A 27,943-nucleotide genomic window follows, 5' to 3' on the forward strand; every position below is an offset into this window, starting at 1 on the left:
CCCTGCGATGCGTTTTCATGAAAATCGAATGTATAGAGTTTTATCTTTAAAAACAGATTAGCTCATAACAGTAGTATATGGAGCACAGAGTAAGTAAAAGTAAATCGCTAGTTAATGCCACTAACAAGGCTCAAAATAGCCTCACACTAACACGGTAACATAATGAGGGTCCTTACATACAAACCGAAGCATTGAGAACTTTGTAAGTGTACAGACAGTTTAATAAGAAGATACTTTATAAAGACAGTACATTACGCGTTGACATGCAGGATCCATCTTGGAAAACAGTCTCGACTAATCGAGCCACGAACGCCGTGCTACGTTAGATTTCACAAACGTAATTCCTATCGACCAGCTATCCTATCGACGGCGTTCGTGGCTCGATTAGTCGAGACTGTTTTCCAAGATGGATCCTGCATGTCAACGCGTAATGTACTGTCTTTATAAAGTATCTTCTTATTAAACTGTCTGTACACTTACAAAGTTCTCAATGCTTCGGTTTGTATGTAAGGACCCTCATTATGTTACCGTGTTAGTGTGAGGCTATTTTGAGCCTTGTTAGTGGTATTAACTAGCGATTTACTTTTACTTACTCTGTGCCCCATATACTACTGTTATGAGCTAATCTGTTTTTAAAGATAAAACTCTATACATTCGATTTTCATGAAAACGCATCGCAGGGAACGATCGACTCGGTAACCATGTGTTAATTAACCCCAGGTTCATTTTTCACTGGATTTGTCCTTTAATTCTGTGGTGGAAATGACAATTTAAAACATTTCTTAAATAAAATGACAGTTTTTTTGTGTCTTTAGCATTTACACACAATTACAGTACATATTTTTTTTTCATTTTTTTTTTCAGAATTTTTTACTATATTACTGCTTGATTAGGAAATTACGTAAAATATATAAAAAATATATTCCGTTCAGATTCCGCTCAATTTCAGTCAAATGTATGTAAAATACATTAATGTAAAATGTATGTACATAAAAAAAATGTGTATTCCAGTCTACTTTTAAACATTCAATTTTGTATTTTTTAATGGATTTTCATATTTTAAGCCTCTGAAAGTCTTTTGAAAATCTGTACATATAATCACATTGTGAGTAAATGAGTAAATGATAAAGGCGTTTTTTTGGGCCTCCATGTACATTAGGAAAAAGTTGAATATGTTATTTTTTAACATAAACGTGCCTGAAGTTGAAGAAACACCCTATTGTTTAAAGTCAATTTCTCTACGGGGAAAACGACTGGGATTTTCCTTCATGAAGTCGACTGTTGCGCTCTATTCCTGCATTTTTCACTCACTCGTCTTTTACTCTATTTCTATTATGCCTCCGCTCTCTGCTCTCCTTTGTTCCGGATCACCCGGTCCTAATTCTCCCTAATGAGTCTGCTCCACATGTTTTATTATCGGCTCATTTGTTAAATGAGGTAGAGAAAGACAGAGAGGACAGACGTGAAAGCGGCTTCGCTCTAGAACAGAAAGAAGAGGGAAGAAGGAGAGGAGTGACCCAGTAACACTGACAGATGCTCTCGGACAGATTGTGGATAGAGACATTCAGCCGCAGGAAAACACGGATCACTCTGTCTGAGTCTGAACCCTTTCTTCCTCCGGCATGCGTTCTTCCCTCTCTCTCTCTCTCTGTCCTTACAAGCTCCCTCATGTCTCTCTGTCAGGCTGAATCTCAGGAAACCTGTCAAGAACACGTCTGGGTCATACTGTACAGCAAATCAAAAGGAAAGAATAAGAAGTAAGGAACTAAAAGAACTGATGGCTTTAAACACACAAAGGAATCAACATAAAACAGAACAGGTGCACAAATTAATTAACAATCAGGGAAACTGGCGATAACTGGGAACTGAGGGGCTGTTTACACTGATTTTCAACTAAAAACATACAACTTTTTATGTGTTTTGGCCGTTTATTTACACGACAAGGAGGTTTTGGGTGCATGAAAATGCAAACTTTTGAAAACGCGTTTCAAAGTTTTTGAAAATGGTCACTGCAAATCTCTGAGAACGATGACGTCATGCACATGCATATTACGTAGGGCTGTGAGAAAAAAATCGATTCACTTAGGTATCGCGATTTTTTTTGGACGATTTCAAAATCGATTCAATATTAATTCAAATTAAATGGCTTTATTTTTGTCCTTGCTTATAGACGAGGTTGACCGAAGTTGGCCACTTTCGTTCCAACAGAGGATGAAATGTAGCCTGGAAATCCAGACCTAAATCTGAAAGATTAATGGTCTGGCGTCGACTAATGAAGATCGGCCAGCTCGAGGGGCGGCACCAAGCATGCATTTGAAAATCTCACTGCACGCAATTGGATAACACTACGACCAATCACAACAAGCCCCATACGCTTAGCTAGCAGCGGAGCTAACTGGTAGATTAGACTCTTGCCGTATCCAGTCAGCAAAACAGCAAAAACGCCCTTCTTGCAAAGGAACGATTCGAGCGCCGTCTTCTGTTCCTGTTTTAGATAAAAAGCCAAGTCTAACTCGTTCATTGTAGCGGCCAAAGCCGCTTCAAACATCCATAGCCATCTTGCAATGTTTACTAATGACTTCGACGTCACAGTGCTGTCGTCATCTCGCCTCTGGCCCGCCTATATCAGATAACCCGATGTGATTGGTGCAGCTCGGATACAAGGGCATATTTAATGAGCATCATTATTCGACACCAGAGTAACTCGCTGAGCATATTCAACCTGTGCTCTCGCGAGAACTCTGGATTACCAGAGTGGATGAAATGTGCCGTTATCTATGAGTGTTAAGTGACGTAACATCTCTTTAAAGTGGATGTGTGGAAGAGACGTGAGACTGAAAGCACTGAAAAGCCCTCGTGCTACTCATATACTGAGAGACAGATAACACAATAGAGCTGCACCATTCATCTTTGAAAGACTGTGATCTCGATTCAAACACCGACGCGATCTTCTTCCATTTCGTCTGTCTATTAAACCTTTGACAAATCATATCGCAACATTCAGATCTGTGTTGGCGCTGCCGCTGACCCGGAGAGAGTCGTCATGAAACAGCTTCACAAACAGTCTTTTCAACCTCATAGTATCATTATTTATGTGATACAATAGTTCAAATCATCATAGAAGTACTGGGATAAAAGTTTAAAGTTCAAATATAAACACTGATGTCTACGATAGCGATCAAAATAGAGTAAATCAGCTTTTGATAGAAACGTGGCGCTTAAAATAACGCATTTATCGATTACATTGTTGTTGACAAGTGACTGTTAAAAAATGCATTTGTTATTGAATCATTTATTAAAGACAATGTAGTACTGTATGATGATTCTGAAATAAGTCAGAAAGATGTGATGTTTTTTTAAATATGATTCATCTTATAAATCATGTACAGTCTGTATAAGGGAATGATTTAACTTTTCTCCATGGTCTAGGGTAAGAAAAAAAATAAAAAAATAAAAAATAATTCGCAAGTATCGAATCAGGAGATAGGTGTATCCATAGATATCATATATAAAGGCTAGATGTCTCGTGCGCGCTGCTGGCCAATGGAGGTCGACGTCCGCATGTGGCGGCCATCTTGCCACAGTGTGCTCGCTCACTCGTTTAATGGTGCATATACTTTTAAATAACCATAACTTGCTCAATTTTCTACCGATTTTCAAACGGTTTGGTTTGTTATAAATGTCAGAGATGTAGTTATGACACTGCATACATATGAATAATTATAACATACATGTTCAAGCATTCGGAATTATAGCCACGTTAATAACGTTTGTAAGAAACCAAACCGTTTGTAAATCCGTCAATATTTCAGCGAGATAAGAGGATTTGTGTGCATGCTGATCACTCACCTTAATGCACAGAGCACTGACATAAGATGGCCGAACGGTGATGCCGGAAATGACTGCGCCATAAGACATCTAGCGTTTATATATGATATCTATGGGTGTATCGTCCCAGCCCTAGCATTACGTGTTCAGTCTATAGTGATCATCGCCATCTAATGGCCTGGCGGCAGAATACAGCGTTTTTAGTCGTTTTTCGTGAATCAGGATCGTTTTGACAATGTCTGTGCACGGAAAACTCAAAGGAAAACGTCTCCGTTTTAAGCATATCGTTGGCGTGTAAACGTACCCTCAGAGTGAAGTAGAAACCAAAACAGAACATAACAGAATATACATATACATCTCCTTCCTGCTTCCACTTTATTTTTCCTAGTATTGCTAATTTAGTGAGACCAACAAGAAATGTTAAAAATAATCACTTTCTGCTTTCTATCAACAGAATATTCTGGACCATAAATGAACCAATTGAAACTAAAATAACCCTCGTTTACTAAGGGATCTATCCATGTTAGTGTCTCGTTTGTATCCAGTGAAGATCTGCTACTCATCTTTCAATGGGTCTTTTGTACAGGAGCGCCAGGAGAAGAGCCTGACTCCAACACTGAAGTCCATTTACTTTCCTTCAAGTCTTTAAAGCATTTATAATTTCGATTTTTTACACAATTACAAAAACTTCCTCCCAAACTTCCTCCTCCAAACAAATTTTGCGATCAGGGAAACCATTTGACTCTATGCAGGGCTTAACAGTGCTAACCTTTAAAGTCCCCCTGTGGTGAAAATGAAGCTTTTAATGTAGTCACATGATGTCTATGTGGTGTTTTTAATATGCTTTAAGTCAAACCCTGTGTAAATTCATAAGTCGACTCCATTGCTGAGTATTTTCTCCTTAAAACTGCAGTGAACCAAAGACAGTCTCAAAAACACGCTTTGAAATCGGTGTTTCTGACATCACAAACTACCTTGTAACCAATCAGATCAACGTGTGATCGTCAACCAGTGGATCTCTGAACTGAGTGAGTGAGTGGAGGCGGGGCTCATTTGCATATTCATAGAACCACGCATACTAAATGACGCAAGGGTGTCAAGTTACATTCAAGCTATTTTAAGGCATGAAGATTTTTTTTTTACAAGGAAAAAACGTTTAAATATCTAATTTTGCTGATAAAAGATGAGTTTTGAGGGATAAAATGATTGACTACAGGGGGATTTTAAAGTTAAGAAGAACTTTAAGAAGTCTCTCACTGATATTGCGAGTATAGTTTCTAAATCATCTGTCAGCCAATTGCTCTACTTCTATACACTTGCATCCTCTTCTGATATCACATATTCTAGATATTCCAGCAGAAATCAGTGCATTTCTGACGGTATCAGTAGATAAAAGATCATTAAAAAAACAAGGGTTCTTCAAAGATCCACATATTAGGATTCTCCAACTCTCTAGAAAGAATAAAAGTCTGCCATGTTTCGATAAAAAATCATTTCGGTGCATCATTATTTGCAATACTTGCGATCAGTTTACTATCTCTACACAACAGAATTCAGCAAAATCAGAGAATAGTCTTAACATCTGTATTCAGCACTGTACTGTATGCAACATCTGTCTTTACATCTTAAAATCCAAAAGGAAAAGTACTGAAAATGTTTAAATAAATCAGATAACATGTTCACAGCCTGAATAACTTTTACTCCAGTTCAGACGCATTCACAACTCAATCCCTCCTGGGTCATTGACATGCAGAGTGGAATATTTCACTATGGTGACACTGGCTTTGAAAGCAACTGAGAGACGTGGCTGGCATCCAACCCTTCTCTCCAGTGCAGTCAACAATACATGTGAACAGTCAACATTGATAATCAATGTTACATGTGCAAAAGCAGGAGGGGAAACATTTCTCATCTTTTGCCTCCGGGTATTTTCTATCAAACTGACACAGCTTTTAATGTTGCTTTTAACGCTGTTTAAAGCAAAGAAACCATGTGTAAATTCATAAGACAACACCACTGCTGAGGATTTTCTCCCTTAAAACTGTAGTGAACCAAAGACAGTCTGTTGAAAAGCATAAAGTCATTTGATTTAACAAATTGCAAGCAAAAATGTCCCAGCCAAAAAGATGATTGTGCCATCAGCTCATTCAGCTCACGCACACAATCCCCAGCTACACATAATGGGGGGAAATACTTTAATCATCCAATGAGAGATTCAGAATCACTCATTTGGCAACACAAATCTGGCACACTTCATGCAGACTTTCACTGTGTAAAAGTGCACCGTGATCATTAGCAAAAATGATAGTTTGCTATTCTAGTTATTGCACAAAGCTTTTGGAGTTTTATGAGATTTTAATGATTAAATGAAAGAAATTCTTGCAGAGCAATATTTAAATGTTGATGATTCCATTAAGAACCTTTAACCTCAATGGATTCTTTCCATTCCACAAAAGGTTCTTCATAGTGGAAAATGGCTCTTTAGAAGAAGAAAAAAAAAGGTTATTTTAAGAACTGATCCCTGAAAAGTTCTTTAAGGAACCCAAAATGGTTCTTCTATATGTGGTAACCTTTATATTTAAGGTGTATATGTTTTTTCTCGCAAAAAGACACCAGAACAAGGTCTTTGAGAGTCAGGCATATTTCAGTTTAAACTATTTGCCTGTGTGTTGTGATTTGCATTTCATCCACTGCACAATAGTAATTAAATATGCAGCCGTAAGAAGAGATTGCAAGGCCAAACACACCTGTGGCGTGCAGAGAAAGCTCATTCTGGCTCAATGATGCATAGAAAGTCTTAAGTCAATATGACAAAACATTGCTGAAATGCATTCTTTGCTTTCAAACGGTTTGGCATTTCAAAAAGATTTGAATTACTTCTGACATGCAAGCATCAATTTGAAATCTATAGAGTTGAAAAGAGATACTGTAATGTCATTTGATTTAAAAGTTGCAAGTAAAAATGTTTCGGAGCTTACATAATGAACAAAAGCAATAGGTGAATGAATATGCACTAGCCTACTGTTGTTTAAGGCATCAGTCAAACATATTCATAGTCTATTTGGATGCTCACAAACTATCAGTTACATGCCAGACTGCCAACGTACGCTTTCACCTTTCACCAACACTTGTCTACTGTTCTCAGTCCTTCAACTCATTTCACCTTCATTGCAGCAAGGAAAGGACTGTGCATGCAGACTTTAATTACAAGTTTAAAATACTTTTTAAGTAATCTTATAATGTCTGGTTTCAAGCAGACTCAATCAGCCAATCAAACACATTTTTTCACAATCATATGACGCACAAAACAGCTGACTTTACAAATTCTCCTGAGAAGGCCTTTAGAGTCCAGAAGTCATAATTACGATGTGATTTTGGTTTAAATAAAATGTGGTCAACGATTTGTTTGCAGGTGCATCAGTCATTTTTTAGGTGACACGCTTAAAAATGTCTCCATTTCAATGTTTTGGACTATCAATATACTTCATTATATTCATGTCGCACAATGTTGTGAACATGACCTCAGTTTTTTTCAGCAGCCCTGTTTATTGTGATTAAAATCGCCATACGCCACGTTTTACTACAATTATGGTTGCTATGATTATGAGCTTAAGTATTTTGTCAACATAAGGTAAAGTTTAATCGCAATATTGCCTAAATCTCATAATCTCATTATAAGGATGCATGTAAAAGTACTCGTATGACTTGAATGCAGAAAAACCTGTACAATGATTTTTTCCCCCTTTACATCTGATGGACGTTTTCTCTACGACCACCAAACAGACTTGCAAAAATAATAATAATTTTCAAACATCCTTTCTGAACACTTCAAATGCCTGCAATCTGACAAATCTTCTAACAAACAGAGCAAGGTGAAATTCTTGTCTCTGCAAAATAGGCTGGGATAAGGGAAACATATTCATATATACTTGACTTTTAAAGGGGTGGTGTAATGCCCTTTTCACAAGCTGTAAAATAAGTCTCTGATGTCCCCAGAGTGCGTATGTGAAGTTTTAGCTCAAAATACCCCACAGATATTTTTATATAGCATGTTAAAATTGTCACTTTTTGAGGGTGAGCAAAAACACAGTTTTTGTGTCTGTCCCTTTAAATGTAAATGAGCTGCTGCTCCCGGCACAGGGGGCGGAGCTTCAACAGCTTGCACTCGCACAGACATGCTCTGAAAATTTCAAAAACTTTTAGCCTTTTATGTTCAAACCGAAGTCAGGCAATGATGGAGAGACTCAAGAAGAAGTGACAACATGTAGAAGCAACAGGACATTTCTGAATGGTTAGTTGATGAAGTTATGTAACTTATGTGTAGTTATCTTCTAGTCATTGATTAGCATATTCTGTCTTGATAATCTATAAATCGCGTTCCTGTGGGCGGGGTTTATGTAACTTTTAGGGTTGGTGATGTAACTTGTAGTCCCTACCAGCCGTTTGTTGTAGTCCTTAAAAAGCAATTTCTGTAAAATAAAATATCTCCCTTTGCTTTGAACTTTGAGCGTTGTAACTTTGCAGATGTTGTTTATGATCAAACAGCAACATTACACACTAACTAAAGTTAGAAAAGAGAAATCATAATCAACCACCCCTTTAATACATGCAGTCTCAAATTGTCTTCAACAAGATCTGAGCTGCGGTCTGTACAGTCAGTGTAATGTTTAGAAAAGTATAAAAAGACAAACTCTCTCTAAACAAGCATGAGATCCAGGGAGAGCAAGCAGAAACAGAGCGGAGAGCATCTGAGTTCATGCGGTCCAGATATACATAGAGGTAACATGATCTGAGTCTATGCATTACCAGCCGTCCTTCTGTACAGCGTGTGTGTGGACACATAGGGAGAGATAGTGAGGAAAAGAAAGAGATGGAAAATGTAAAACTGTGACGTTCAGGAAACTGTGGGTGTTGTATACATTAACTACAGCGGCCAATGACGCTCAGTTTCCCTTCCCATCTGCATTTTTCTTTAAATTAAAGGGATCATGTGTACCATTAAAACATCCTGCAAGTTTCATAGCTTAAAACATCCTCATTATAAACAAAGTATTTATTTATTCAAGCTAAAAAAGACAGCAGGTTTTGATGTTACAGGATCTGTGACATCACACAGGCAAGTACATTTGCATATGCCCGCCTCCACAGCAAGACATCGACCAATAGTTATACATCATGGCACCATAGGCCCCGCCCACTGGCATTCAGTCGCTTGCAAATGTAAGAGTGAAAGAATGTTTGCTTTGACACGTCCAGTTTAAACAGCTGGTTTATGTCTCTCTACAGACTTGAGATGGATCCCAGCATCAGAAACAAGTGGATGGTTTATTTTAAAGGGGTGGTGTAATGCCCTTTTCACAAGATGTAAAATAAGTCTCAGATGTCCCCAGAGTGTGTGTGTGTGAAGTTTTAGCTCAAAATACCCCACAGATATTTTTATATAGCATGTTAAAATTGTCACTTTTTGAGGGTGAGCAAAAACGCACCGTTTTGTGTCTGTTCCTTTAAATGCAAATGAGCTGCTGCTCCCGGCACAGGGGGCGGAGCTTCAACAGCTTGCACTCACACAGACATGCACTGAAAATTTCTAAAACTTTTAGCCTGAACTATGTTCAAACCGGAGTCAGACAATGATGGAGAGACTCAAGAAGAAGTGACAACATGTAGAAGCAACAGGACATTTCTGAATGGTTAGTTGATGAATTTATGAAGCTGATGTGTAGTTATCTTCTAGTCATTGATTAGCATATTCTGTCTTGATAATCTATAAATCGTGTTCAGGGGGCGGGGTTTATGTAAATTCTAGGGTTGGTGATGTCACTAACCCGGGAGGAATGTGGTGTAGTCTCTACCAGACGTTTGTTGTAGTCCTTAAAAAGCGATTTCTTTAAAAGCAAATATCTCCCTTTGCTTTGAACTTTGAGCGTTGTAACTTTGCAGATGTTGTTTATGATCAAACAGCAACATTACACACTAACTAAAGTTAGAAAAGTCAAATCATATTCAACCACCCCTTTAATAATGTTATGGTTTGCGTTGGATGATTATATGTTTGTTCGGGGCATTTTATTTTGTCAGCGAGGTGCAGTGAAATGAAGAGTTCACAAAGAAACTTTATATGCATTACCATTCCAAAGTATGGTGTCAGTAAGATTTTTAATTTTTTTTTTTTGAAAGAAATTAATACTTTTATTTAGCAAGGATGCATTAACTTGATCAAAAGTGCCAGTAAAGACATTTATAATGTTACAAAAGATTATATTTCAAATGAATGCTGTTCTTATTCTTTTTAACTTTATGTTTTTCAAAGAATCCTAAAAAATATGCATCACAGTTTCCACAAAAATATGAAGCAGCACAACAATTCTATTTTATAATTTTATTTGATTAAAGGTAAAATACATTTCACAACTGCAGTTTTTCACGACTGCAAGAAACCAACAAAAATACAAAGATTACATCTGTACGAACTACATTTTTAAAAACATTTCCTATGCATCATCTCAGCCATTCTTCTTTGTCATTATTAGGTCTGCGTTAGGTCTGATGAATCTAACTAAACAAATATATAAATCAAGCATTCTTTCACAAAATGCCCTGAAATGTTTCTGAGTTTCTTTCTCTCCCAGCTGAGACAGAGCTCTTTTTGTGTTAGTCTACATGTGAAGTTGGGTCTGAGAGTCTGTTGTAATCCCCTATTGAGATTAAACATTAGTGTTTGTGTGTGTGTTCGGACAGGCCGAACCATTGTGAGCCTGTGGGGGGTGTTGGATACGCCCCTTTAAGCCCTGCATGTTCACACACACTACCCGTGAACCCCTCGCGGACCAATCCAATCCCCTACTGCAAGTCAGCAGATTAAAGCGCTGATACACTGAGACGGAGTGAGGAAAAAAGAGAGTATGGGTATTTTATTATAAATCCTCAGTGTTTTGCTGGTCTTGTTATCTTTGAAAGAAATACTTTTATTTTATTTTTATTTTTTTACATTTGTTTTGATTTCTGTAGAGGAAAAAAAAGAATGCTAACTGTTATTAATAGATGGCTATTTCAGCAAAAGGTATCACTTTTATCCATAATATATAGGTGTAAAAATGTAATTAAAGAATGACAGCTTTGCAAAAGGCAATTTCATAAAATGACCAAGAAAACTGAATCTGGCCTGAGAAGATAATGAATATACACACTCTCTCTCACTCACACACACACACACACACACACACACACATACACTCTCTCACTTTCTCTCACTCACACACACACTCTCTCACTTTCACTCACACACACACACTCTCTCACTCTCTCTCTCACTCACACTCTCACTCACTCTCACTCACTCACACACTATCACAATCTCTCTCTCACACACACACACTCACACACACTCACACTCTCTCTCTCTCTCACACACACACATACAGACACACATACAGACACTCACACTCTCTCACAGACACACACACTCTCACACACACACATTCACTTACACACACTCTCTCTCACTATCACAATCTCTCTCTCTCTCTCTCTCTCACACACACACACACACACTCACACTCTCTCTCACACACATACACACACTCACTCACTCACTCTCACTCTCTCTCTCTCACACACACACAGACACACATACAGACACTCACACTCTCTTTCTCACACACACACACACACACACACACACACACACATTCACTTACACACACTCTCTCTCTCACACACACACAGACACACACACACTCACACAATAGGCGACACTGGCACAAATAATTCATGTACACACTTCATTCTTCACTCATTCTTCACAGTATCACTTCATACGGCACAAGAGAGAAGACAAACTAACTCACTCACTCACACAACGCTCATTAGTTCTTCTCTTCTCAAACCAAAGGTAAACAGTGGAGCGAGAGTGTAAACATTATTGGTCGTAAAAACGAAATCAATCTCAGCGCGGAAGACGGATGGCGATTTCCTGAGAAACCTTCAGGAGATCATTAGCATGAGCACTCGCTCGTGTTTCCCTCAGGTCGGTTCGGGCGGGAGATCAGATGTGAGCTCAGGGGTTGCTGGGTTTACACACACAGGTTCAGGAGGGTTCGTGACACACAAACTGGAATTAATCTCTTTCTTTCGAGCTGCTGGCGTGCGGCTTTATCACGTACAGCTGCGCAACATTTATATTTAATATAAATAACTGGGAACATTCAAATTATTAATCACCAGCAGCAGTTTTCATCACTCCACTGGGGTGTGTGTGTGTGTGTGTGTGTGTGTGATGATTGCTCGCAGTGGTGTGTGTGTGTGTGTGTGTGTGTGTGTGATGATTGCTCGCAGTGGAGTGAGATGGGAGTGAGAAAGTGATTATAAAACGCTTGACGAAGGTAAACTGCGGATAATTATTTACAATTAAGAGCAAAATAAAACTCTAGTTTATGAGAGTTGACGACATCTTTCAAATCCTGAGGCTGCTTTCTATTATGGTTTTTAAATTATTTAAGTGAACAACAGTGTGATTCAATAAGGATAATAAGCTTGATTATTTTTCATACTTTTTTTTTTTTTTTAAATAAACTTTCAAGAAATGGCTATGACCCTTATTTTGGTCCCCTTACTCCTTAGTATTTTGTATGTAACATGGTAAAGTGATGGTATTCAATATACACCATTGTTGGATATGAACTAAATACAATATTCATGTAAATCTATAATGTATATGATTTTTTTTCAGCATCATTACTCCAGTCTTCAGTGTCACATGATCCTTCAGAAATCATTCTAATATGAAGATTTGATGCTCAAGAAACATTTCTGATTATTATCAGTGTTTTCCTGCTTCATATTTTTGTGAAAACCATGAATTTCAAAACTTTGGTTTAAGTATGAGTTGTTTTTGTTTTTAGTTTTCAAAAAGGCAAGGATGTATATTAAATTGATCAAAAGTGACAGTAAATACATTTATAATATTACAAAAGATTGTGATTTTAAATAAATGTTGTGCATTGAACTTTCTATTCATCAAAGAATCCTGAAAAATGTATCAGTTTAAAGAAAATATATTAAAAAAAAGCAAAATAGCATAGATAAAAATAAGAACCACTATTAAGAATTGAGCACCTGATAATAAATAAGCATCAAATCATCATATTAGAATGATTTCTGAAGGATCATGTGACACTGAAGACTGGAGTAATAATGCTGGAAATTCAGCTTTGATCACAGGAATAAATGACACTTTACTATATATTCACATAGAAAACAGTTGTAATAATATTTCACTTTTTTTACAGTATTTTTGATCAAATAAATGCAGCCTTGGTGAGCAGAAGAGACTATTAAAAATCTCAATTATTCCAAAGTTTTGACCAGTATATCTTTGAAAGAGTTTTAAATCCAGAATAATGTCCCTGCTGATATGGAAGCGGAAGAGAGAGAGTGTGTGTGTGTGTGTGTGTGTGTGTGTGTGTGTGTGTGTGTGTGTGTGTGTGTGTGTGTGTGTGTGTGTGTGTGTGTGTGTGTGTGTGTGTGTGTGTGTGTGTGTGTGTGTGTGTGTGTGTGTGTGTGTGTGTGTGTGTGTGTGTGTGTGTGTGTGTGTGAGAGAGAGAGAGAGAGAGAGAGAGAGAGAGAGAGTGGGCGTGTCACTCAGCTTCAGGCGACTGCCACCGGACTCTCTGAGGCTCGAAACACACCAGTTTTGATCCCTTAATCCTCTCAGGATCAAGTGTGCCTGGAATCTCCTTTGACCTCACACTTACAACACTTAGTGAAACAAACAGAAGACTCAACTCACCCACTTTAAACTGAGACGCCGTGATTTCCTGATGGTCTTGCACCAGCATCATGTGCAGAATACCGAATGAGTTCTGTATGCCGAAAATCGATCCGTTGCACCATGTAGCAGCAAACACCACGACCCAGCCGAACCCTCCCTCCGGGGGAACGAACCCCGGGCCCGGGTGTGTGGCGGGCGGCGTCGCTGGACGCTTGTCGGTGCCGGTCTGTATCAGCTGGACCGTGCTGTCCTCCGGGGAGAGCTTACGCTCCGGTTCCTCGTCCTCCTGCGGGTCTGTGAGCTCCATTACAGGAGGAGAGAGATGTTCAGAGTGTCCAGGAGGTTCCTCCGAACCGGGTGTCCCACTGGCTGCTCCCGCGGGGGTTTCATTGCTATCTGGGTGCATCCTATACGGAAATGTTTCCTGAATAACTCTTTTATCATAAGCTTCAGAACGGGTGAATAATTTTTTTTTTTTTTTAAAGAACAGAAATAAATCCACTCAAGAGTTAGTCAGCGATTGTATCATAAACTTCAGAACGGGTGAATAAAAAAAGAACAGAAATAAATCCACTCAAGAGTAGATCTGAAACTAAGTGAAGCCCAGTCAATCTCGTGTCACTTTGCATGGACGATCACTCATAATCCAATCGATAATGCCCAAATCCTGTAACGAGAGATAAAAAGTAGCACTGCTTCCACTAAACCTCTGAAGAGCAAACTGAGAGCGCGCGCTTTAAACTGAGTCTAAAGCTCCGTGCTCTCGGTTCACATCCCTTTTATCGTGCACCGACTCCTCCTCTAGCATTTGTTGAATATTCACACCGGATCCCGGTGGGCTGCTCTGCACACTTTTACACTGTTACAGTGTAACAAACAATCAAACGCTCTAAAAGCATCGAGGCTCATTCAGCGAGAGCCACAACGTGACTAACCTATCCATTCAGCGTTCTAAACATAACGTCATTCCGCAAATGTTACAGTTTAACAGTTGAACGTTTTAAACAATGCTCCGTCTGCGAGTGTCACAATGTATCAATTAAACGTTCTAAAAACTACAACGCGCATTCAGCGAATGTTACAATGAAACACTTCTGCGCGTTCCAAAGAACAATGTGTAGCAGTTCCATTGAGCAGATCCCGCTGGAGGAACGGATTTAAAATTCCACCGGCGCAGGATTACGGAAAGAACCGGAACCGGAGACCACCCCTCCTCCTCCGTGACTTCAGCCCGTCCCGCAATTGGCCCGAAACAAGGAAGCGCGCGGGGAACTGTACAGATGACGCGTGAACAGCAGATGGACAGTTTTATATGTTCCTCCAGACACATTTACACCCGTGTTGTTCACTGTAACGGAGGAAACCGAACGATCCGGTGAGCACGGCGTCTGATGTCACGGCCGGTGCAGCGGCAAGTGCACAATCCATCAACGCGAGTCATAAATCACACAGTTCCAGATCATAAATAGGTCAAGGGCATCGCGTTGAACGCTCTCCAGGACCGCGGATGAGAGTTTTATCGCTGTGGAATCGGTGCATATAGAGGTGTGTTTGGGAAGCCATGGCGGGTTATTATGGTATGGAGGGGGAGGATCCGTGACGCGCTTCCCTGTGCAGTAATGCCATAATGTGACCAGAGAGACACATGCACACACGCAACCTTCTATACATATGCGCACTTCCCACATGCAAACAACATCCAGCTTCACAGTACACTGTCTAGGCTTTTTTATCTAAAACAATTAGGCTAAGTAGGCTATACTTTTTTTTATTAGTATTTTGCATTTACATTTACATTTTGCACTGCACTAAATGAATATGAATACATGACTTTTGGAAGTACAACAGATGTGCACTTAATAGGCTATATGATCATTTATTCGCTTGTATTTTCACATAGGCTAATGAAATGTATGCTTCCCACGGCTCCAGCTGTTTGTTTTAGTTGATTTGCCGTGTATAAATCATATTAAATCACTTGTGTGTGTGTGTGTGTGTGTGTGTGTGTGTGTGTGTGTGTGTGTGTGTCAGCTCCGACCGCTGTTAACCACTAGAGAGCAGCACAGATTAATTTATGAGCCCTGATGAAACACATGAACAGGTCACGACCTTTCAAAACAACCCGAGTGAAGAGGAAGCGATGATTTGAGATCTTTTCCTGACTGGAGAGATGACAGAATACAATCGCTGTTCTTAAATGCTTTGTCGGTACTATACGGTTATCCCGGGTTGTCCGGACCACACCTGACCACAACCGCTCTTGGTTGGTCGTAACCCCAGTGACGGGTGGGTTTAGGGGCGGGGTTTAGGGTCATCACATGTGGTCCGGATAACCGTATAGTACCGCTTTGTCCAGTAGATGGCGCGATCCACCAATAAACCTTTTATTTGTCGAGCCAACATACTCTTCAAACTTTATTTGATTTCATCAAAATCCCAAAGTCAAGATCAGGGTCTTAAACTATAATTTATTAGCTGAGATTATTTTATTATGATCGTAACACTATCTAGTAATCTCTTGCGCCAGCCATTACTGGGGATTTTAGGAAACTAAATTCATAATTATGTCATAGACACTGAGGAAATTTTCCACTTGATATGAGCTTCTTCATCCAATTTCTGAAACTTAACCCAGACCTTTTTATTTTTGACAACGGCATGATTCTGTGCAAGTCTGAGTTTATTTGGAATTGAAATAATACTGTAAAACCTCAGAATGGGGAAGAGAAACTGACAATTGCTCAGATGTTTTCCATTCTTCCTTTATCATTTCTGTTTTTAGTAAGATGATTGAAATACGTAAATATGCACAGACTTCCATGAAATATTTTCTCAAGTACTCACAAATCAAACTGGATATAACAACAACAACAACAACAAAGAAACCTTTTTCAATAAATAAATAAAAAGTCAAAAACATTTGCAACCAAAGCCAAACAGAAACCTCTGGCTCTGAAGTCAGGAACAGGAACAGTGAAAATGTACTTTGAACACTGTGAAAGAAAATGTCAGCCAAAAATATGCAAGAGAATTATGATAACAAAAATATGATGTATAAAAACAAATATAGCATTTGTGACTCTCATTATCAGGGGATTATTGATACACACACGAGATCATTTATTCATAGAGCTGTAGGTGGATGTGTTAGTAATTCATGAGGGAAACTCTGAGAGGATTTATCTATCTATCTATCTATCTATCTATCTATCTATCTATCTATCTATCAGTCTGTATCTGTCTATCTATCTATCTATCTATCTATCTATCTATCTATCTGTCTGTCTGTCTGTCTGTCTATCTGTCTTTCTGTCTGTCTATCTATCTATCTATCTATCTATCTATCTATCTATCTATCTATCAGTCTGTATCTGTCTATCTATCTATCTATCTATCTATCTGTAGGAGCCATTTATGTTTATTGTTTGCATAATATTTTATTTTGTTTGGATATATTTATATTAGTATTTTGGACACTGGGTGACAGTGATTAGATGCACATGGTTGTATATAGGGGGAATAGGTGACAGGAAGTGGTGGCCACAGGTAGGGGGAGCGCACACAGTTCTCACCAGACAACAGAGCACGGATTATAGATCAGAGTACACGCAAACAACTGGAAACAAGATAAGAAATCAACCGGTATGTTCATCTGTTTGTACAATTTATTACAATAAACCACAAACCTCAACTGCAATAATCTCTGGAAAATCTTTGTGTGTCTGCGTAAAAACTTCACCCCTACCTGCGCATGATGGCAAAGCTATGATTAAACAAGATAAGGATTGCCAAAACACTATCTATCTATCTATCTATCTATCTATCTATCTATCTATCTGTCTGTCTGTCTGTCTGTCTGTCTGTATCTGTCTATCTATATATCTATCTGTCTGTCTATCTGTCTATCTATCTATCTATCTATCTATCTATCTATCTATCTATCTATCTATCTATCTATCTGTCTGTCTATCTCTATCTATCTGTCTGTATCTGTCTGTCTATCTGTCTGTCTATCTATCTATCTATATATCTGTCTGTCTATCTATCTATCTATATATCTATCTGTCTGTCTATCTGTCTGTCTATCTATCTATCTATCTATATATCTATCTGTCTGTCTGTCTATCTATCTATCTATCTATCTATCTATCTATCTGTCTGTCTGTCTATCTCTATCTATCTATCTGTCTGTATCTGTCTATCTGTCTGTCTATCTATCTGTCTATCCGTCTGTCTGTCTATCTATCTATCTATCTGACTGTCTATCTATCTATCTATCTATCTGTCTGTCTATCTATCTATCTATCTATCTATCTATCTATCTGTCTGTCTGTCTATCTCTATCTATCTGTCTGTATCTGTCTGTCTGTCTATCTATCTGTCTATCCGTCTATCTATCTATCTATCTATCTATCTATCTATCTATCTATCTATCTATCTATCTATCTATCTATCTGACTATCTATCTATCTATCTATCTATCTATCTATCTATCTATCTATCTATCTATCTATCTATCTATCTATCTATCTATCTATCTATCTCTGTCTGGGCGATTAATATGGTTTACATTTTGCACCAAAACAATCAATTCAATCATTAGAGATTTGCTGTATAGTATATATCACCCTATGCGAGTGTACTGTATGAATGCGGATAAAGATTAACATACTTACATATCCAACTTTATATTAAGATCTGGGTGATAATATAGTTATGCAACAAAATAAAAAAATAAGCAGTTGAGATTTGTTACATAGTAACTTTATATAGAGAGCTGTGCGCTAATACGGTTTACATTTATATATGTATCATTTGACTAAGCAATCAACATCCAGAACAGCCTAACAACAATCTAGTAGCCTCACAACAGCATAGCAACACCTTGGCAACGGTGGCAGTGCGATTTACACAGGCAAACTCTAGTTCCCTGTCTTCTGTTCCACTGACTCTGTGAGCAAAAATGGTTTCATACTCATATTATGACATGAGCTGTCTGAAATTTAAGATTTCTTTTCCTGTGACGTCTCCGTCTCTGTGGAATCGAAATCGAGTGTGAGACTGGAGCAAAGGTGAGGAGGTCAGGAGGCCTGCTTATTCCCTATGGATTTACATTCTTTTAATAGTATGTAACAGAGAGAGGGAAAGACTGAATGAGGGATGGGGGTCTTCAGGAAGAAGTGGGTGGAGGAATGAGACATTATGAACTGAGAGAGACTTTGCCTCCTCACATGAACATCGATCTGGTTTCATTTCAATATTCTGACCCCGTAACCGAGCGAATTAAGCGTCATCAAAGATACAATCAGTCTGTAAATAATCTGAGAACTTAACATTAAGAAACCACAACAACTACACCATAGAAACCAGTAATGTTTTCCGTAGGAGTCAGTCTGTTTGGGCTAGGGCATGTTGTCACATGGCGAAGAAGTCACAAGGGCTTTATGCTAGTAACTAATATGAGTTGTATGTACCAATATGTTTTGACTGAAAAAACAAGTTGCACAAATACTTAAATATAGTACCGGTCAAAAGTTTGGAATAATTAAGAATTTTCCCACTGGACTGGACATGTGACAAAAGGTCAGCGTGAGTTTTTCCTGGGCAATAACGGTGAAAATAGCATGTTTGCCCTAATAAAAAAATAAATATACTAAAATGCATTTGAAAAGTAGTGCGGATGTCCAACTAAAGATAAACTGAAGTATATTTGATTTTGTTAAAGTGGAACTATTGCAAGTTTAAGGAATACTTTACATATCTTGCATTTAAAGACTGATATTATACATACTATCCTTACTAATAGTTATTGTAAAACACATTTTAGGCTTAATATTAAGAAATGTGCATTGTGCAATAAAGAAGTACTCCAAATTAAGTTTAATTATATTTATATCAGTAAGTCTCAAGCAATATGTCAGTAAATATGTTAATGGATTTGTAGTATCTCCCCTATATAGTGAGAAAAAGCAGGTTCTGCGCATTGTTAATGTTCAGACAGTGAATATGTGTGTTTTGTCTTCCTGATCACACACTTAGACACAGTGCTCACCTGACGTGACCATGCATGCCTGACACAGATTTTTTCACCATGATAGTGTGATTCATGTCTAAGTCTGCGAGATGTTGCTGAGTCCGGATGTGGGCGTAGAGGAGAACCGACAATCTCAATCTCATCTCCAGAACGACACCATCCACAAGCCCGTGGAAAAGCCTGGCAAAATCCACAATACTTTTGTATTGTGTTTTGTCGTTTTCAGGGAGATTCTTCTTAGATTCAGGACTGTCGTTTTGACCATAAAATATATTCTGTAATAACTGAATATGCATAAGCTAAAGACTACCATGGTGTATAAATATATATGTGATTATGAATAAATTAATATAAATTTATTTATATGATAATAATATATACATTTATATTATAATAAAATATGTATTTTTTCACATTAAAAGGTTTTTACCATTATAGTAGGGAGAATTTGGTGGGAATATGTGCTAAAATGTCAAACTAAAAAAAAATCTTAGTTAATGTTCTACATTTACTATTACATTTTTAAATCAAAATCTGTTTATATTAGTTATTGCACTATGAACTGACATGAACAACTGTATTTTTATTAACTAACTGCTGTAAAAATATATATTTCTCATGGTTAGTTCATGTTAACTACTGCATGAAGTTACATTAACAAATGAGACCTTATTGTAAAGTGTTACCTAATAGCTTCTGTCTTCTACTTCTTTTGATTTTGGGGTGAAATTTGGCTTTAAATCTGTCCTTATGTCGCGAGATTCACTTGAATGTGTGTGTGTGTGTGTGTGTGTGTGTTCGGCTCTTACTCTTAGTAAAGGTATCCGCTGAGCAGTGAACAAGTCTTGTCCTCTTAAACTGTATGAAATCAGGCATGACCATATAAGGACATGTTTCCTCTTCCCCTCCTCCTGGAAAAGGAAACAATGGGGGTCAATAGAAATTAATATCAGACATCTTGTTCTCTCTCTCTCTGTGCCATGGATCATGCTCTGCTGGACATATACAATTATGTAGAGGAGAGGAATGTGTAACGGAGCAAATAATGAGCTGAGACTTTGTACATTGCAGCTTTTGTAATAAAAAAGGGCTTTTTAAAGGAACAGCTCAACCAAAAAGAAACTTCTTTTAGTCAGTATGTACTCTCATGCGTTTCAAAACACATATTACGTTATTGTAATATGTACAATAAACACATTGAATTAGTTTTTTCTTGTCAATTCTAAGGTCAGTTTTTCAAAACTCTCCTTAACAACACTCAACTAAAGTTAATTTCACATCCAAAATGCACTAAAACTACCAAAACACACATACATCTCAAATTAAGCCACTCTTCCACGGCACTAGCAAAAGTTTTCACCCAACAAACACACATAAAACAATTTCCTAAAAAAAAACACTAACAACATGTAGCATTTAGGGATGCATCGATATAAACATTTTTGCGATACCGATAACTGATAATTCTTTATATTTGAAAGCCGATAATTGATATATTGGCCGATAAATTTAAATCCAAATTTTTATAAAATTTTGAGAGCCTGATTACAAAAATAAAAGTCTCACCATTGAAAGCCATGTCGCAAACACAATTATAATGGTGTTCTCATTGTAATTTTACGTAGCTTATATGAAACTGCAAATTTATATATCGTGGTAAATGTGACCCTGGATCACGTCACCAGTCTCGAGTCGCACGGGTTTATCTGTGGCAATAGCCAACAATACATTGCACGGGTCAAAATTATCGATTTTTCTTTTATGCCAAAAATCATTAGGATATTAAGTAAAGATCATGTTCCATGAAGATATTTTGTAAATTTCCTACCGTAAATATATAAAACATGTATTTTTGTGAGTGAATGCTGCACAATCGCCAACATAAATGAACAACTTTAAAGGAGATTTCTCAATGTTTCGATTTTTTTGCACCCTCAGATTCCAGATTTACAATAGTCGAATCTCGGCCAAATATTGTCCTATCCTAACAAACCATACATCAATGGAAAGCTTATTTATTCAGCTTTCAGATGATGTATAAATCTCAATTTCAGAAAAATTGACCCATGTGACTGGTTTTGTGGTCCAGGATCACATATGGTCTACTTTTAGTCATTTTCAGAGCTTGACAGTCACGGTCAACATTTACTGTAGTTGTGCATATGAAAACTGGAGGAACTACTCCTTTAAAAGCAACATTTGCACATGTCTGCACATATCCACACAGGACGGGACACCCAGATGAGTTCCAGCATGCCTCCTGTTGCTTCTGCTAGAGAAATTAACATGCAGGGCAGCACAAAACTCACAAACAAACTTGAAAAGAAGGGCGAGAGAGAGACGTGAGGAGGGGGAGGATAGTGAAGTCCTGGAGAGAAAATGAACCAAGCTTCTTAGATGGAAATGTTACGAGAAGAAAGAGGGATGGTGGGAGGACGAGGGAGGGGGTGTAGAGAGGGAGGGACTTCAGAAGAAAGAAAAAAGGGAAGGTGAAGGAGAAGAATGCATTAGACGGAGAGGAAACACACCAGAAGGCTGCCGGAGAGAAGACGAGAGCAGAAACCAGTCAGACACACACAGGTACGCCAGCCGTTTTCACTGAGGGTTCACTGGTTACAGGTTGCCATGACGATCAGTATTATAGCAGGAACATTAATAGTGGATTAATGCGTGTTTTACCATGGGAACCAGTTTCCACCCAAACAATATTGTGACTTCTGTAAAGGATGGAATAAATGGCACAAGTCTAAATAAATATATCTAAATTTATTTGTAAGAAGTCTTAGAATCTTTCTGTTATTTTGATTATTTTATGTCATTATTTCTTAATATAATTAAATTTTTTAGTAATAACCAGTGTTATTTTAGTATCATTGAGATACTACTATTGTTTTTTTTTTGTTTTTTTTTAGTATTTTCCATTTTGACATTTTAGTAATATTTTGTGCTGTCAAATCGATAAATCACATCTAACATAAAACTTTGTAAATATATGTGTATGTATATATGAAGAGTTCAGATGCAAAAGCCTCTGAGTGCCATCTGAAATTTTCTTCTAGAATGATAATTTTTATCAAGCTCATATATTTAAGTTCAGCAATTTCACTTAAATTACAATTAATAGGTCATTTTCATTGCCATTTAAGTGAAATTATTGAACTTAAACATACAAGCTTGATAAAAATGATCATTCTAGAAGAAAATTTCAGATGGCACTTAGAGGCTTTTGCATCTCTTCATATATATATATATACACACACACACACACATACAAACTTGTATGTTAGATGTGATTAATTGATTTGACAGCACTATAAATTTTATTACAAGTAACAAAAATTTTGTTTTTATGGTTTTAGTTTTAGTTAACTATAATGTATTTGTAATAACTATAATGATATCTAGATATTTATGCATAATTAGGTGATTGTCAGTGTGATGCGAAGATGAAATTAGTTTTTTAGCACATTTTTCTGCCGTTGTTATGTTGCTTAGTCATAAGAGTCATAACTTGGCGTGGGTCCCTCCCTTCAGCCTTAGCCTGTGGGTTTATTCCTCGGTTTTGTCAGTCACCGGGTAAAAATTGTTAGTCTGGTCACTTAGTAAAGCAGCAGCAATAGGTTTTTAAATTGTGAATTGTTCTGGCCGCTGGCATCAGTCGGAGGGAGCAGGGTTTCTCTTCAGGTTCCCACAGTAACTGGCAGGCGGTTCGTTCTGTTGCGATGTGTGTGTGTGTGTGTGTGTGTGTGAGCAGCACAGTGTGTGTCCTGTGTTAAAAATACACCCTGATGTTCAGTCTGACTTTAATTCTGTCCAGAAGGATCATTCAGGCTGTTTGTTTAGAGAGATTGTGGTAAAGTGGGTAGAAACAGTTAAAGTGGGTATGAAATGACATTCGCAACAGGGCAATTATTGTTAACTAAAACTAAAACCATAAAATACCATGAAAGCATTTTTGATACTTGAAATAAAACAAATGTTAAATGAAACAAAATACAATATAAAACATTTAAGTAACATTTCTCACTTTTAGTTTAACTCGATGTACTAAAATAACTAAAACTAAAACTGAAATAAAAATTAATAATGCAAACTATATAGACATTTAAAAAATAATAATAATAATTACTAAAATTACTAATAAAAAATACTGAAAAATAAACATAAATATAAAATAACACTGACACACACACAACCCATTTGAATTTGTATTTCCATAAATATCTAAAATTTAGTTTTACAATTGTTTTACCCCATTGTCAAATATATAAACACGCATTAATAAAAAATTGTGAGGTTATGCTCACAAAATGTTTACTAATATATATATATATATCATCACACTAGAAAATTGATGTATATATATATTAAAAAATATAGAATGTGTGTGTGTGTGTATATTTTTTTTTTTCCGTGAGCATAAACTCAATTTTTTTTTAAATATGCTTAAAACAAGAAAACATTTTTTTAGAAAAAACCAACATACTTGTATTCAAATTCAATTCAAATCTTCTTTATGAAAAGTGGTTTCATAAAAGAGGCGCAAGAACATGTGTTAATTCATGTTCTTTAATGTGTTCATGTGTCCTGTTTAAGAAAATGAATGAATGGAGCTGCTAAAATGAACATTACAGTAATTGTACCTTAATTTGTTGCAGGTTCAAGATGTTGCTGGGGCCAAAGGTCACGTTCCTCCTCGTCCTCTTCTGCGTGATGGAGTGTGTTCTCTCCACATCCGTCAGTCCATCATTACTTCAGCCTTCACACACACGCGTTCGCATTATCGAAGTCGAGGACGACTACGACGACGAAGTCTCAAAGACGACGCTCACGCCCCGGTCGCCCGGGGTCACCACCTCTCGTGTGATACGCCGACCTTGTGACTATGACCCCTGTGAGGTTGAAACGACCCCCTGCGAGAAGATTTCGGCGCTCACGGGTTGCCTGTGTCCTGGGATGACGGGTCCGGAGGAAAGACCCGAGCCCCCGAAACTTCGTGAGATGAAGTTGGACGGCACCGGGGAAGTGGTTGTCCATTGGTGCGCTCCTCGCTCCAACGTCACCTATTATGAAGTCACTATAAAAGGCAGGAAAAAGAAGCATAGTTTTAGAGAATATCTAAGGAATGGAGTCATACCTGGAATGAAAGTTGGGGAGACGGTGTGTGTGGCGGCCGGGAATCAAGCAGGGCTCAGCGAAAAGTCCTGTACCCGATACGATCCACCGCAACCGGACCGAGTCGCTCTGAGCGCCGGGATCATCGCGGGATCTGTCGGATTCCTGCTGCTGGTTTCAGCGCTCGCTGTCGTATTATGGCGACGGAGGACGTGTCGGAAGAGCGGGATGGGAGAAGCGGAAGGCCTCGGCAATCCTTCATACACCAATGATGGAGCGCTGTGAAACAAACGCAGACATTTCAAAAGCATGAGGAGAATGAAACAAGCTGCAAAGACACTGAGTTTCACAAGTGCGAAAGTTTGGAATAATTAAGATTGTTTGTGTGTTTTTGAAAGACGTTTTTTCTGCTCATCAAGGCTACATTTATTTGATCAAAAATACAGTAATATTCTGAAATATTATTACTATATAAAAGAACTATTCCTGTGATCAAAGCTGAATTTTCAGCATCATTACTCCAGTCTTCAGTGTCACATGATCCTTCAGAAATCATTCTAATTTTGGTGCTCGATTATTAATAATGGTTCTTGTTATTATCAATGTTTTGCTGCTTAATATTTCTGTGGAAACATTTTCAGAATTTTCAGGATTCTTTGATGAATAGAAAGTTCAAAAGAACAGCATTTATTTGAAAAAGAATCTTTTGTGACATTATAAATGTCTTTACTGTCACTTTTGATCAATTTTAATGTATTTTTTTTACCTTACTTAGCCATAAACTTTTAAATGGTAGTGTATCATGGTTTACACAAAAGCAGCACAACAGTTTTCAGCATTGATAATATTCAGGAATGTTTCTTGATCATCAAATCATCACATTAGAATGATTTCTGATGGATCATGTGACACTGAAGACTAGGCTTGGGCGATATGCTCCATTTTCATATCGTCTTATCGTCAGCCTGTGAGATCGGCGATACACGATATTATCGTGAGGGGGGCGGGGCTTACTTATTTGATTATTAACTTGCTTATTTACTCATCAATTTGTTTGTTTTATTACTTCGTTTTAAATATGAGAATTTTTTTCTATTTTGCTAGCAAAGGTGGAGTGTTTATTAATAGGCTAAATCAGGTTATTTCCCGGTATAGTGAGGTAAATAAAGATCCTAATCATTCTTGTATCTGACTCAGAGTATTTCAACATGTCAGCGGGAAATTTACGGACACCTCTCATGCCGTTACAGATGCAGCATTTTGCCTGTAGGCTACTTCTGCACGAGATGAGAACACGTTTTAATTTCTTGGGTCAAAAAAAAAAGTGTTGGAGTCTGCGATATGTCCTACCAGTGCTCTCTCTGTCTGGACGCACTTCACTTATGCGCACCGCACTTCAATAAGCCCAAATAACGCGGGTTTTAAATGCCGGGAGAAATCAGAGGCAAAAATCTAAAAGTCGATCGGTTATACTTAAACCTATGACTTGACTCTGATAAAGGAAAACGGGTTAATGTGTTTACATGACCACATGCATTGTCTGTTTATTCAGCATAATCGAGTTAATAACGTGCATGTAAACGCACTCATTCCCTGAAAATGAAAGCAGAAACGGACTGAGCTTTCACTGCATTAACGGCGCGTTCTCTCAGAGACGACGGTGGATATAACGGTATAGCAACTATCAATTTACTGGCTTAATATTTCTCTTGTGGACTTACATTATTGACAGTGAAAAATTTTGAAGAATATTTCTTGTTAAACAAGTTTGAAGTTGCTTGCGATTTTCACAGATGGCAGAGTTTCACAGATAGCCTATGCTTCGTGAACTAAAGACTTTTATTAGGCCTAGGCGGCCTATATAATTGTATTGATATTATTATAATTAATATTTTGTAATTGTATTGTTTTTAGTGTTATTAGTGTCATTAAATATTTTGTTAATGTGCTATGGAAACAAAATACTGACGAACAACGCTGCCGCGTCTTCATCTTGGCTCTATATAAGAATGATGCGTCTGTTAAAACAAGCACTCTTGACAATTTGTGAATGGATGACCTTGCAATTAAATTTCGTTGTGGGATGTAGTTTTTTTAGTCTGTTTTAAAAACATTTTCTTTGATGAGTCCTCATACGCGCGCGTCGGTGATGTCGCAAGTGTGGTTATGTGGTGATGTCGTTATGAATTTAGGCAAGGCAAATATAATTGTAGTTCCTAATTAATTTAATAACTATACTAGCTTCATAATAATAATAACAATAATAATGATTTAATACATTAATGGGAAAACGAGCCAATTATCGTATTGATATCGTCAAAGGCATCTGCCATCGGCGATATCTCTGTCTATCGTCGATACACGATACTATCGTCTATCGGCACAACCCTACTGAAGACTGGAGTAATGATGCTGAAAATTCAGCTTTGATCACAGGAATAAATTACACTTTATTATATATTCACATTGAAAACCGCTATTTTAAATTGTAATAATATTTTACAATATTACAGTTTTTACTGTATTTTTGATCAAGCAGAAGAGAGTTCTTTTAATAACATTAAAATTCTTATTTTTTTACAAACTTGTGACCGGAAGTGTATAGTGCACCGCTATTGTGCAAATAATGCTAACTAAACTGCTGCGATTGGTTCTGAATGATTGTTATTGTGAGATTGAGATTGATTTGAATATTTAAAGTCAACATGGAATCTAAATCGTCCCTGTTTACTTCCATAATTCACATTTGTGGCCTTATTGTGATCCATAAGTGCATTTATTCCAAAGGAATTTGCATTAGTAAATCTCTCATCAAAAATTCACTTTAAATGCATTCACATTCGACTCATTAAACACTCACTTTTATAAACAAAATGTGTTTACAATTTGTTTTTGATCAATCAAATTTTATTTTATTTTTCTCATCATTAAATATCCATTTTCACTCAAATACATCAAATTATGGAAGTAACCTGTTTTGATTACCATTTCACGACGACTTTAACACGACTAACGGTTCTTAGGAAGCCTGGCACTTCGTTAAGCTAGACAGGGTTTTAAAGTATATGTTGTACAGCTATTTTAAAAAATATTGATGTTTTTAACTATTGACAGTTTTACAATAAAGCTATTTTAATTGCATTTTCTTGACTGAGCTTGTTGTTTATTCATACATGCATGCATATGCCAATTTAGAA

At 37.4% G+C, this 27,943-nt stretch overlaps 2 protein-coding genes across 3 annotated transcripts in view; one reads left to right on the forward strand and one right to left on the reverse strand.

Annotated features, from left to right (window-relative positions):
- Positions 1 to 20,529, reverse strand: part of slc16a2 (solute carrier family 16 member 2) — a 45,126-nt gene extending 24,597 nt beyond the window's left edge. Inside the window, exon 1 of one of the 2 annotated variants that reach the window (XM_084132753.1) lies at positions 20,441 to 20,529. In XM_084132753.1, coding sequence (XP_083988879.1) covers positions 20,441 to 20,513 — 73 coding nt within the window. In that variant the 5' untranslated portion in view covers positions 20,514 to 20,529. Of the gene's footprint in view, positions 1 to 13,615; positions 15,179 to 20,440 lie in introns of those variants that run through there. The other variant, XM_084132752.1, reaches the window with a different exon arrangement.
- A 1,536-nt stretch (positions 20,530 to 22,065) lies between these two features.
- Positions 22,066 to 27,887, forward strand: LOC311094695 (LRRN4 C-terminal-like protein). The gene is made up of 2 exons (XM_084132817.1): positions 22,066 to 22,211; positions 24,290 to 27,887. Exon 2 carries the CDS (start codon positions 24,297 to 24,299, stop codon positions 25,029 to 25,031), a length of 735 nt encoding a protein of 244 aa, XP_083988943.1. The 5' UTR covers positions 22,066 to 22,211; positions 24,290 to 24,296; the 3' UTR covers positions 25,032 to 27,887.
- Positions 27,888 to 27,943: the final 56 nt, after the last annotated feature.

The sequence above is a fragment of the Abramis brama genome, assembly GCF_963993115.1.
Source record: "Abramis brama genome assembly, chromosome: 13".
Lineage (NCBI taxonomy): Eukaryota > Metazoa > Chordata > Actinopteri > Cypriniformes > Leuciscidae > Abramis > Abramis brama.